Genomic DNA, 13,062 nt, shown 5'->3' with positions numbered 1-13,062 from the left:
CCTTGAAGACGGCCCGGAAGCTTCAGCTAGTCCAGCGCGCGGCAGCCATGTTACTAACAGGAGCGGGACGCAGGGAGCACACAACGCCCTTGTTGTTCCAGCTCCACTGGCTGCCGATCTGCTACCGGGCCCAATTCAAGGTGCTGGTGTTGGCCTACAAAGCCCTAAACGGTTCCGGCCCAAAATACCTTTCTGACCGCATCTCGGCCTATGAGCCCACGAGGACCTTGAGATCGTCTGGGGAGGCCCTTCTCTCGATCCCGCCTGCCTCACAGGCACGTCTGGCGGGGACGAGGGAGAGGGCCTTCTCGGTGGTGGCCCCCCGGCTGTGGAACTCCCTCCCTGCAGACATCAGACAGGCACCCTCCCTCATGACATTCCGGAAAAGACTAAAAACATGGTTACTTGAGAAGGCGTTTGACTAAGTGCCACAACAATTAGCAATGACGACTGGAACAGAATATGGACAACGAGATAGGTTTATGATTCTAAGATGAGACGGCGCGGATGATTTAGTGTAATTTGTATTGTTGATTGTTATGTTTATATTGTTGTTTTGATATGCCCTTGTTGTAAACTGTTTTTATATGTTGTAAACTGCCGTGAGTCGCCCTAGGGCTGAGAACGGCGGTCAACAAATGCAATAAACAAATAAATAAATAAATAAAGGAAGAAGACGTAGTCCAACAAAGTCCGAGGTCGTAGTAAGCCAAGTCCAAAGTTGCGAGGTTCCAAAATCCACATAGTCAAAACCTGTCCGAAGTCAAAGAAGGGGAAATCCGCACTCACGAGAATCCAAGCCGAGTCGAAACACACACGAACGGAAGCAGCAACCTGCAGATCCAGGACACAATCCCAACACGAAATAGGCAGCGACAAAACCCAAGGCACGAAACCAACACTTTGCCTTCTGCAAAGATTCCCCATTTCAGTGCTTACTTTTATCTTACACCTCATCATCCGAAGATGAGCTGACCTCCGCCCCATCATCATCTCTTACAGTGTCCTTGACTCCACACGTGAACTCCGACGCCCATCCCTCCAACTCCTCCATCTTTTGTCAAGACTTAGATCCCCCCAAGACGCAGGTTCGCAGCTTGGGTGTGACCCTGGACTCATCGCTGAGCCTGGACCCCCAGGTTTCAGCGGTGACCAGGGGAGCTTTTGCACAGCTTCGGCTCGTGCGCCAGCTGCGCCCGTACCTTGGGAAGTCTGACTTGGCCACGGTGGTACATGCTCTGGTCACATCCCGTCTTGACTACTGCAACGCTCTCTACGTGGGGCTGCCCTTAAAGACGGCCCGGAAGCTCCAGCTAGTCCAGCGCGCGGCAGCCATGTTGTTAACAGGAGCAGGACGCAGGGAGCACACAACGCCCCTGTTGTTCCAGCTCCACTGGCTGCCGATTTGCTACCGGGCCCAATTTAAGGTGCTGGTGTTATCCTACAAAGCCCTAAACGGTTCCGGCCCAAAATACCTTGTGGACCGCATCTCGGCCTACGAGCCCACGAGGACCTTGAGATCATCTGGGGAGGCCCTTCTCTCGATCCCGCCTGCCTCACAGGCACGTCTGGCGGGGACGAGAGAGAGGGCCTTCTCAGTGGTGGCCCCCCGGCTGTGGAACTCCCTCCCTGCTGACGTCAGACAGGCCCCCTCCCTCATGGCCTTTCGTAAAGGCCTGAAGACTTGGCTCTTCGAGCAGGCTTTCAACTAAGTGCTATGTTAATGGTATTGACAACCGGAATGAACTATGACTACGAGATTGACTATGATTCCATAATATGACGGAGCGGATGTTTTAGTGTAAGTTAGATGTTATGTATTAGTGATGTTAGTTGTTGTTCTGATTTCTTTGTAAAGTGTCCTTTTGTACTGTACACCGCCGCGAGTCGCCCTAGGGCTGAGAGCGGCGGTTAATAAATGCAAGAAATAAATAATAAATAAATAAATAAGACTCAGAAGTATTTCCCGACTCACCAGAAAACCCCACAAATGTGTCACTAGATGTTGGCTCTGCATATACATCTTGTACCTTAGTCCAGTCCAATGTGTCATCCTCACTTTCACCACTCTCTAACCCATCACTCCCAGAGAACCCTGCAAATGACTCTTCATCTGTGGGAGAAGTAAGTATATCCCGGATCTTCTTCCTTTGTCGCTCCTCATCCGATTCTTGCTCCCGAGTAACCTTCTTAATTCCCCTATTCACATCCACTGTATCTCCTTCCTCTCCCTCACTCATTGACCCTTCGTTATCAGAGAACCCTTCAAATGAGTCTTTATCAGTAGGTGCCATAAGTATATCCCGGATCCTTTTCCTTTGTTGTTCCTCATCTAACTCTTGCTCACGAGCACTCCTTTCCCCCCTTCTGCCACCCATACTACCACTTGCAACGTTACTTACAGGCTCTACTACAACACGTTATGTACTTATTATTATTATTATTATATTATTGACAAAAAAGCACAGTATGTCACAGCAAACGAGATCTATATGCTGGATTTCATAGCACAAAACCACAAGTCGAACACTTCCCAAGTATCTAGGCCTGTGTTGTTGTTGTTGTTGTTGTTGTTAAAAATCATCATTTACGAGAGGCGTTCATTAAAGATTCCCCCTGACCCACTTCTATTTATCACTTCACTTCCCTTGGCGATCCCTCGTTGTCCAAGTAGAATAGTCTTCCAGGATCAGTGTACTGGTGGGTCCGTAGGTGACTGTGGAGCCCTATTCTTGACCTGCATGTTCTCCCAAAGTGACGGTATCAGTTTCCAGGTGGAAGGCGGTCCCGGTCGTGCTTGGCTTGACGTGCCTTCCTCTTGGCACATTTCTCTCTTCCGCCCTCCATTCGTGCCTCTTCAAATTCTACAGCACTGCTGGTCACAGCTGACCTCCAGCTGGAGCGCCCAAGGGCCAGGGCTTCCCAGTTCTTGGTGTCTATGCCTGATTTTTTAAGGTTGGCTTTGAGCCCATCTTTACATCTCTTTTCCTGCTCACCAACATTCCGTTTTCCAATCTTAAGTTCGGAGTAGAGCAACTGCTTTGGTAGACAGTGGCCGGGCATCTGGACAACGTGGCCGGTCCAGCGGAGTTGATAACAGAGGAGCATCGCTTCAATGCTGGTGGTCTTTGCTTCTTCCAGCACGCTGACGTTTGTCCGCCTGTCTTCCCAAGAGATTTGCAGGATTTTCCGGAGGCAACACTGATGGAATCGTTCCAGGAGTTGCATGTGACGTCTGTAGACAGTCCACGTCTCGCAGGCGTATAGCAGGGTTGGGAGCGGAAATAGCTTTATAAACAAGCACCTTGGTCTCCCTACGGATATCCCGGTCCTCAAACACTCTCTGCTTCATTCGGAAAAATGCTGCACTTGCACAGCTCAGGCGGTGTTGTATTTCAGTGTCAATGTTGACTTTGGTGGAGAAGTGGCTGCCAAGGGAGCGGAAAATATCAATATTTTCTAGTGTCACACCATTAGGCTGAATCTCTGGCATTGGAGAGGGGTTGGCTGGTGCCTTTTGCTGGAAGAGCACTTTGGTTTTCTCGATGTTCAGTGACAGGCTGAGTTGCTCTTATGCTTCTGTCTAGAGATTGTGTACACAGTGATGCGGTCACGCAGGTAGGCGGGTCCCAAACCGTTTGGGGCTTTGTAGGTGAGCACCTGCACTTTGAATTGGGACCGGAAAATGAACAGCAGCCAATGGAGCTCCTTAAACAGGAGGGTTGACCGCTCCCTGTAAGGAGCACCAGTTAACAACCTGGCTGCCACTCGTTGGACCAGTTGGAATTTCCAGGCCATTTTCAAGGGCAGCCCCTTTCATTTCATAGAATCATAGAATCAGAGTTGGAAGAGACCTCCTGGGCCATCATCCAGTCCAACCCCATTCTGCCAAGAAGCTGGAATATTGCATTCAAATCACCCCTGACAGATGGCCATCCAGCCTCTGTTTAAAAGCTTCCAAAGACGGAGCCTCCACCACACTCCCTCTGGGGCAGAGAGTTCCACTGCTGAATGGCTCTCACAGTCAGGAAGTTCTTCCTCATGTTCAGGTGGAATCTCCTCTCTTGTAGTTTGAAGCCATTGTTCCATTGCGTCCTAGTCTCCAAGGAAGCAGAAAACAAGCTTGCTCCCTCCTCCTCCTCCCTGTGGCTTCCTCTTACATATTTATACATGGCTATCATATCCCCTCTCAGCCTTCTCTTCTTCAGGCTAAACATGCCCAGTTCCCTAAGCCGCTCCTCATAGGGCTTGTTCTCCAGACCCTTGATCATTTGAGTCGCCCTCCTCTGGACACATTCCAGCTTGTCAATATCTTTCTTGAATTGTGGTGCCCAGAATTCGACACAATACTCCAGGTGTGGTCTAACCAAAGCAGAATAGAGCATGGGGAGCATGACTTCCTTAGATCTAGACACTAGGCTCCTCTTGATGCAGGCCAAAATCCCATTGGCTGTTTTTGCCGCCACATCACATTCCTGGCTCATGTTTAACTTGTTGTCCACGAGGACTCCAAGATCTTTTTCACACGTACTGCTCTCGAGCCAGGCATTGTCCCCCATTCTGTATCGTTGGACCAGTTGGAATTTCAAGGCCATTTTCAAGGGCAGCCCCTTTCATTTCATTTCATGCTGAAAGCCTGTCTCTTTGGCAGTTTTTGCATGTTCTCCTACTTTCTTGGAGTTGTGAACTATGATAAATGGGGCAGAAATCTGTAACTTGCAGAGCTGCTCATACAGTCCATTCTGTCTCATGCGTTGACTCTGTCTCTGCTTTGCAGAGCAGCCAGGCCAAGCCTGGGCTTTGTGACCCCTTTGGGCATTACACCCAGGAGCCTTTGGGGCTTCAGACCCATTACCAAGCAAAATCGAAAGGTGTGAGGCTTCTCTGCGTGCCCGTCTTACACTTTGCAACCTCACAGGGGCAAAGTGACCTGCTCTGAAGCAAAGGAGAGCACTTATGTAACTCCTCCCGATAATAATCAACTTGAAATGAGGGCAGGCCGTTATCCCTGCGGGGGAGAGGCTTAAGCCTTCCTGGAAAAAGAAGGAGAAGAAGGCCTTATGCAACTTGCTCATCAAATCATTTTAAGTGATTTCGCTCAGATTGAAAGTCAGACTTTTTTTTCCAGGGTAGGATTTCTGAATATCATATTTGCAGCCAATTGATTAGTTGTCAATTAATGGGTGGGAAACATGCACAAAAGAGTCTGTTCACAGCTGAGTCTGGCCCAAGTGTACGCAAAGTCAGTGTAAATAGCTTTATCCGGCATAATAATAATAATAATAATTATTATTATTATTATTATTATTATTATTATTATTAGGTTCTTGTGGGTTTTTTTTCGGGCTACAGAGCCATGTTCTAGAGGCATTTCTCCTGACGTTTCGCCTGCATCTATGGCAAGCATCCTCAGAGGTAGTGAGGCATCCTCAGAGGCATCCTCACCTCACTACCTCTGAGGATGCTTGCCATAGATGCAGGCGAAACGTCAGGAGAAATGCCTCTAGAACATGGCTCTATAGCCCGAAAAAACCCACAAGAACCTAGTGATTCCAGCCATGAAAGCCTTCGACAATACATTATTATTATTATTATTATTATTATTATTATTATTATTATAAAACTTTGTTTATATTCCGCTCTATCTCTCTAATAGGACTCAGGGCAGATTCCAAACATAAAAGGCAAACATTAAATGCCTGAATACAACAGCAATACATCAATAATGTCATGTAGCAGCAAAAAAAAATGCCAATGGGATTTTGGCCTGCATCAAGAGGAGCCTAGTGTCTAGATCCAGGGAAGCCATGCTCCCCATGCTCTATTCTGCCTTGGTTAGACCACTTTACCTGGAATATTGTGTCCAGATCAGGGCACCACAATTAAAGAGAGATATTGACTCTAAGCTTGAATGTGTCCAGAGGAGGGTGACTAAAATGATCAAGGGTCTGGAGAACAAGCCCTATGAGGAGCGGCTTAAGGAGCTGGGCATGTTTAGCCTGAAGAAGAGAAGGCTGAGAGGAGACATGATAGCCATGAATAAATATGAGAAGGGAATATGTCATAGGGAGGGTGACTAAATGATCAAGTGTCTGGAGAACAAGTCCTATGAGGAGCGGCTTAAAGAGCTGTTGGGCATGTTTAGCCTGAAGAAGAGAAGGCTGAGAGGAGACATGATAGCCATGTATAAATATGTGAGAGGAAGCCACAGGGAGGAGGGAGCAGATCAAGGGTCTGGAGAACAAGCCCTATGAGGAGCGGCTTAGGGAACTGGGCATGTTTAGCCTGAAGAAGAGAAGGCTGAGAGGAGACATGATTGCCATGTATACATACGTGAGAGAAAGTCATAGAGAGGAGGGAGCAAGCTTGTTTTCTGCTTCCTTGGAGACTAGGACGCAATGGAGCCATGGCTTCAAACTACAAGAGAGGAGATTCCACCTTAACATGGGGAAGAACTTCCTGACTGTGAGAGCCGTTCAGCAGTGGAACTCTCTGCCCTGGAGTGTGGTGGAGGCTCCTTCTTTGGAAGCTTTGAAACAGAGGCTGGATGGCCATTTGTCAGGGGTGCTTTGAATGCAATATTCCTGCTTCTTGGCAGAATGGGGTTGGACTGGATGGCCCAGGAGGTCTCTTCCAACTCTTTGATTCTATGATTCTATGAATACGAACAAAATGTATACAACCCAACATATAAATACGAATGATAACTTAACAAACTAAAAAGCCCATCCTGTTATTCTGCCCCTCCTGCACCACCAACAGATCTTTCTTGGTTGAAGATGGTAACCAGATTTAATATAACATCAAGACCACTGAGATGTACAAGTGAACCTCTTTGTGTCCCTGTATGTGTCTGTCTCTATCTATCTATCCCTCTATCTATCTGTGGAATAATGCCCAGGGAGGGAGACAGAACACCTGGACAGATATATAAGCACCACTTGCCTAGCTTCCAACAGACCTCCCAACCTCTGAGGATGCCCGCCATAGATGTGGGCGAAATGTCAGGAGAGAATGCTTCTAGAACATGGGCAGACAGCCTGGAAAACTCACAGCAACCCAGTAATTTTGGCCACGAAAGCCTTCGACAACACATTGATTTAAGTTAGATTGCTTTGGTTTCCTGTTCTTTGTGGTTAGGGCTGCACCACGATGGCCTGAACATGAGGACCAAACAAGGCAAGGTTATTTATTTATCGTGTCAGGCAACCGAACAGTTGTATTACATTTTTGACAGAACAAACAAACAAACATACAAAAGACACAGAGTTTGCAAGCTTGGTAGTTGATTAAATGTCGTTTGACGAGTCTCTGTCCCCTTGGAGTGCCTCTGGTGTTGCCGCATTGCAGCAGGTGGTCAGTGGTTTGCTCTTCCCCACACTCGCATGTTGTGGATTCCACTTTGTGGCCCCATTTCTTGAGGTTGGCTCTGCATCTCGTGGTGCCAGAGCGTAGTCTGTTCAGCGCCTTCCAAGTCTTCTGTGTGCCCAGGGGGGAGTCTCTCATTTGGTATCACCCATGGATTGAGGTCCTGGGTTTGAGCCTGCCACTTTTGGACTCTCGCTTGCTGAGGTGTTCCAGCGAGTGTCTCTGTAGATCTTAGAAAACTATTTCTAGATTTAAGTCATTGATGTGCTGGCTGATACCCAAACAGGGGATGAGCTGGAGATGTCACTGCCTTGGTCCTTTCACTATTGGCTGCTACTTCCCGGCGGATGTCAGGTGGTGCAATACCAGCTAAGCAGTGTAATTTCTCCAGTGGCGTAGGGCGCAGACACCCCGTGATAACGCGGCATGTCTCATTAAGAGCCACATCCACTGTTTTAGCGTGGTGAGGTGTGTTCCACACTGGGCATGCATACTCAGCAGCAGAGTAGCACAGCGCAAGGGCAGATGTCTTCACTGTGTCTGGTTGTGATCCCCAGGTTGTGCCAGTCAGCTTTCGTATGATATTGTTTCTAGCGCCCACTTTTTGCTTGATGTTCAGGCAGTGCTTCTTGTAGGTCAGAGCATGGTCCAGAGTGACTCCCAGGGATTTGGGTGCACTGCAATGCTCCAGTGGGATCCCTTCCCAGGTAACAATCCTCAGAGCTTGGAATGCTTGTCTGTTCTTGACATGAAAAGCACATGTCTGTATTTTAGATGGATTAGGGATCAGATGGTTGGAAAACTCACAGCAACCCAGTAATTTTGGCCATGAAAGCCTTTGACAACACATTGATTTAGGTTAGATTGCTTTGGTTTCCTGTTCTTCATGGTTAGGGCTGCACCATGATGGCTTGAACATGAGGACCAAGCAAGGCAAGGTGCTGCTCTGGAACATTACCTCAGCCTGGGATCTTGGGAAACGGGCTGCAATCCCAGCTCAGCATCAGATGCCATGGTTTCTCAGAGCCCATTTCCCTCCTGAGCAAAACAGCAGGGGCCTGGTGAGCACAACAGAGGGTTTGAACTCTGCAAACATGAAAAATGACGAGCTGTGTTTCTTTTCTTGTTCCTCAGGGAGAGTGCAGCTACGAGAAGGAAATCCGGCCTTATCTCCGCTGGGAAGACGTGGACATCTCAGGCGTTCAGACGAAGAAAAGCGGCTGCGATGCTGGAGTCGCCCAGAAGGCCTCCGCACCCCGAAGAACCGCCAAAGGGAAACGCAGCCCCTCTTCTTTGGCAGAGATGGATGCAGAATGCGCCTCTCTCTTTAAGCCCAGCAGCTTCAAATCCGTGAGCAGGGCTCGGGCTTCGGAGGGCCTTGGCTCTTCAGATACCTTCTCAGCAGGCAACTCCGAGGACCAAAAATGGTCAGAGAAGGATGGAGAAAGCATAGGACAGCCTGACAAGGCAAATGCTCTCCAAAGAGACACCTCTCATGGTGGAAGTGAAGGATCCAGAGGATTTCAGAGTCACCCAGAAGAAGAAGAGAACGGGCACAGCATGGATTCTGGTTGCGGTCGTCTTGCAGAGGAAGGCTCACCCGCTTCCTCTCCGCTGTTCTACTTACCAGCTTCAGAGTCAGACTTGTTTGGAGGTTCAGATGTTTGTGGAGAAGACATCCTCAGCGAAGTCGCCAAGCTCCTGTCGCATTCCCCTCCTTCGGTGAAGGAGATCTTTGATTCTGAGGGAAAGAGGGATGACGGAGAACAGCAGATGTCTCGTTCCAATCTGTCTCTTCACCACTTACCTTCAGAAGACCCGTTACCCTTGAAAAATCCATCCAATGACCCTGATAGCATCTCTGGACATGGCGACACCCATGAATTTGGTCCCTTGAACTTTCATTTGGAAGCCAACCTCATGTCCAGTCCTTCCGCCGGCAAGATGAGCGCTCTCGATTGGGATGAGCTTTTTGATCATAGTAGCGAAGAAGAGATTGGGATCCGAGAGAATAACCTGTCCGTGACAAAACATGGTCTACAGATGTTGAAGGAGGGTGATGAAGAGCCTCAAGGGTCCTGTAGCGTGAGAAATATGAGCCCGGATCAAGCTGTCGTGCGTTCCTTCGAGGAAGAATGTTTACCAGAGAATGAATATTCACCCAATGGGAAAGGGAAGAGGTCCTCGGTGATCTCTTTGTGTAGTCAACCCAATAGTCGAGCCACAAGGACACCTGAATGGCCATCTTGGGAGGACAATGTTCCCGTTGCTCACCAAGAACCTGCAAACTCACTGGTCCTTTATGGAGAAGAGACTTCAGGGGATGTTTGTGTTGCAAAAGAAAGGAACCCACAGCTTCACAAAGTTCTCTTTGATGCCTCTCAAGAGTTGTTCTCTGTCAACTTTGACCTTGGGTTCTCTGTCCAGGAATGGGAGGACGAGGAAGCAAGAGGCGGACGAGATGCCACGCCTGGCATCCTTGGTGCTGATGTTTCCCCTTTGAGGAACGTGGCCAAGAAATCTCCTCCAGCCTCCAGCAAGGGATGCTTCGGCCAGGCAAAGTCCTCCACTCCGTTGCACCCGCCGGACCCACGCTCCGCCCTGCCGGCCATTGAAAGCGTGACCCCCATGCCTTCCCCTCTGACTCCAGCCGGGTGGAAACAGCGCCCGCCTTTGCATGCTGAATTTTCCACGCCAACACGGAGGCCGGAGGGGCTTCTGCGGGGAACCTTGGGCGGAAAGAGGGAGAGAAGCCCAGCCGGGGCCGTGCCCAGCCAAGCCCAAAGCCGCCTGGTCAAAGCCTTGGCCAAGTCAGCCTTCCCAGGAGAGGAACCAAAGGGAAAAGCGGAGAACGAAAGCCTCAAGGGCCCCAACGGACTCCCTACTCAAGGTAGGCTCTCAACACAATAATAATAATAATAATAATAATAATAATAATAATAATAATCTTTATTTATACCCCGCTACCATCTCCCCAAGGGACTTGGTGCGGCTTACATGAGGCCAAGCCCACAATACAACAATACAAGCAATAACAATAACAATAGAATCATAGAATCAAAGAGTTGGAAGAGACCTCCTGGGCCATCCAGTCCAACCCCATTCTGCCAAGAAGCAGGAATATTGCATTCAAATCACCCCTGACAGATGGCCATCCAGCCTCTGCTTAAAAGCTTCCAAAGAAGGAGCCTCCACCACACTCCGGGGCAGAGAGTTCCACTGCTGAACGGCTCTCACAGTCAGGAAGTTTTTCCTCATGTTCAGATGGAATCTCCTCTCTTGTAGTTTGAAGCCATTGTTCCATTGCGTCCTAGTCTCCAAGGAAGCAGAAAACAAGCTTGCTCCCTCCTCCTCCCTGTGGCTTCCTCTCACATATTTATACATGCCTATCATATCTCCTCTCAGCCTTCTCTTCTTCAGGCTAAACATGCCCAGTTCCCTAAGCCGCTCCTCATAGGGCTTGTTCTCCAGACCCTTGATCATTTTAGTCGCTCTCCTCTGGACACATTCCAGCTTAAAAATAAATCACATAGACAATAACATAAGCATTGACAATAGTACAAAACACTTTAAAATCAATGGCTGGGCCAAATGCAATTTAAAATTTAAAATGATGGCAATGGCTTCAAACTACAAGAGAGGAGATTCCATCTGAACATTAGGAAGAACTTCCTGACCGTGAGAGCCGTTCAGCAGTGGAACTCTCTGCTCTGGAGTGTGGTGGAGGCTCCTTCTTTGGAAGCTTTTAAGCAGAGGCTGGATGGCCATCTGTCAGGGGTGATTTGAATGCAACATTCCTGCTTCTTGGCAGAATGGGGTTGGACTGGATGATGGCCCATGAGGTCTCTTCCAACTCTTTGATTCTATGATTCTATGATTCAGCAGTGGAACTCTCTGCCCAGGAGTGTGGTGGAGGCTCTTTCTTTGGAAGCTTTGAAGCAGAGGCTGGATGGCCATCTGTCAGGGGTGATTTGAATGCAATATTCCTGCTTCTTGGCAGAATGGGGTTGAACTGGATGGCCCAGGAGGTCTCTTCCAACTCTTGGATTCTAGGATTCTATGGACGAGATAAGGAAGTGGGGCGTGGTGAAGACATACGAACAGACCTAGATCGATATAAAGTGTTTTAGAGGACAAAGTGCTGAGGATTCATTATTCTGGGAAGGCACACTGGAACAATAACTCTTGGAATTTTTGGTATCTATAGCAGAGTATCGCATAGCTATAGGTGGGAGGGGAAATATGCAGGATGCTCTGGTGAAGTAAACAAAAGCCAAAACTTTTATTCTGTCATGTCATATTTATTTATTTATTTGCAGTATTTCTATTCCGCCCTTCTTCTCACCCCGCAGGGGACTCAGGGCAGATTACAATGTACACATACATGGCAAACATTCAATGCCATAGACACACAACACATATATTTATTTATTATTTATTTATTTACTTCATTTATATACCGCTTTTCTCAGCCCTTGGGCGACTCAAAATTTATTTATTATTTATTTGCTTTATTTCTATACCGCATTTTTCAGCCTGATAAGGCGACTCAATGCGGTTTTAAACGGTTAACAATAGCAAAATTCAGAGCTCAACATCATAAAAAGAGTTAGAAAAACAGTTTAAAACAATGATATTTATTTATTATTTACTAGCCGTCCCTTGCCACATGTTGCTGTGGCCCACATGGGGGTTCTGTGTGGGAGGTTTGGCCCAATTCTATCATTGATGGGGTTCAGAATGCTCTGTGATTGTAGGTGAACTATAAATCCCTGCAACTACAACTCCCAAATGTCAAGATTCTATTTTCCCCAAACTCCACCAGTGTTCACATTTGGGCATATGGAGTATTCTTGTAGAGTTTGGTCCAGATCCATCATTGTTTGAGACCACAGTGATCTCTGGATGTAGGTGAACTACAACTCCAAAACCAAAGGACACTGCCCACCAAAGCCTTCCAGTATCCAGTAACCTTTTTTTCCTTCTTTCTCTCCTTCCCTCCTTCTTTTCCTTTCTCTCCCTCCCTCTCTCCTTCTCTACCCTTCATTCTTTTCTTCCTTCTCTCCTTCCCTCCTTCTCTCCTTCCTTCTTTCTCTACTCTTCTTTCCTTCCTTCTTTCCTTCCTTCTTTCCTTCCTTCCTTCCTTCCCTCCTTCTTTCCTTCCTTCCCTCCCTCCCTCCCTCCCTCCCTCCCTCCCTCCCTCCCTCCTTCCTTCCTTCCTTCCTTCCTTCCTTCCTTCCTTCCTTCCTTCCTCCTGTGTATGTGCTTTGTGTGTATATATGCATATATGTGTGTATATATGTGTGTTTGTATATATATATGTGTGTGTGTGGTTTTGTGCAAGCATTCTTTTGCTTTGCTTTTTAAGTCCCTTCCACTGTGTTTTTCAGTGTTTTTTTATGAGTGATGGTCACTTGTTGGCCTGATACATGTATTGTGTCCAAATTTGGTGTCAATTCGCCCAGTGGTTTTTGAGTTATGTTAATCCCACAAATGAACACTACATTTTTATTTATATAGACTAGCCATCCCCTGCCATGCGTTGCTGTGGCCCACATGGGTTTTCTGTGTGGGAGGTTTAGCCCAATTCTATCATTGATGGGGTTCAGAATGCTCTGTGATTGTAGGTGAACTATAAATCCCAGCAACTACAACTCCCAAATGTCAAGATCCCATTTTCCTCAAACTCCACCA

General features: G+C 47.7%; 1 protein-coding gene across 1 annotated transcript in view; it reads left to right on the top strand.

Annotated features, from left to right (window-relative positions):
• FANCM (FA complementation group M) overlaps positions 1-13,062 on the top strand; it is a 103,558-nt gene that overhangs the window by 77,367 nt on the left and 13,129 nt on the right. Inside the window, exon 14 of the mRNA XM_067463152.1 lies at positions 8,503-10,258. Coding sequence (XP_067319253.1) covers positions 8,503-10,258 — 1,756 coding nt within the window. The remainder of the gene's footprint in view (positions 1-8,502; positions 10,259-13,062) is intronic.

The sequence above is a fragment of the Anolis sagrei genome, chromosome 1 (genome assembly GCF_037176765.1).
Source record: "Anolis sagrei isolate rAnoSag1 chromosome 1, rAnoSag1.mat, whole genome shotgun sequence".
Taxonomy (NCBI): Eukaryota; Metazoa; Chordata; class Lepidosauria; order Squamata; family Dactyloidae; genus Anolis; species Anolis sagrei.
The sequence above is the reverse complement of the archived record's forward strand: the minus strand, read 5'-3'. Positions and strand labels throughout refer to the sequence as shown.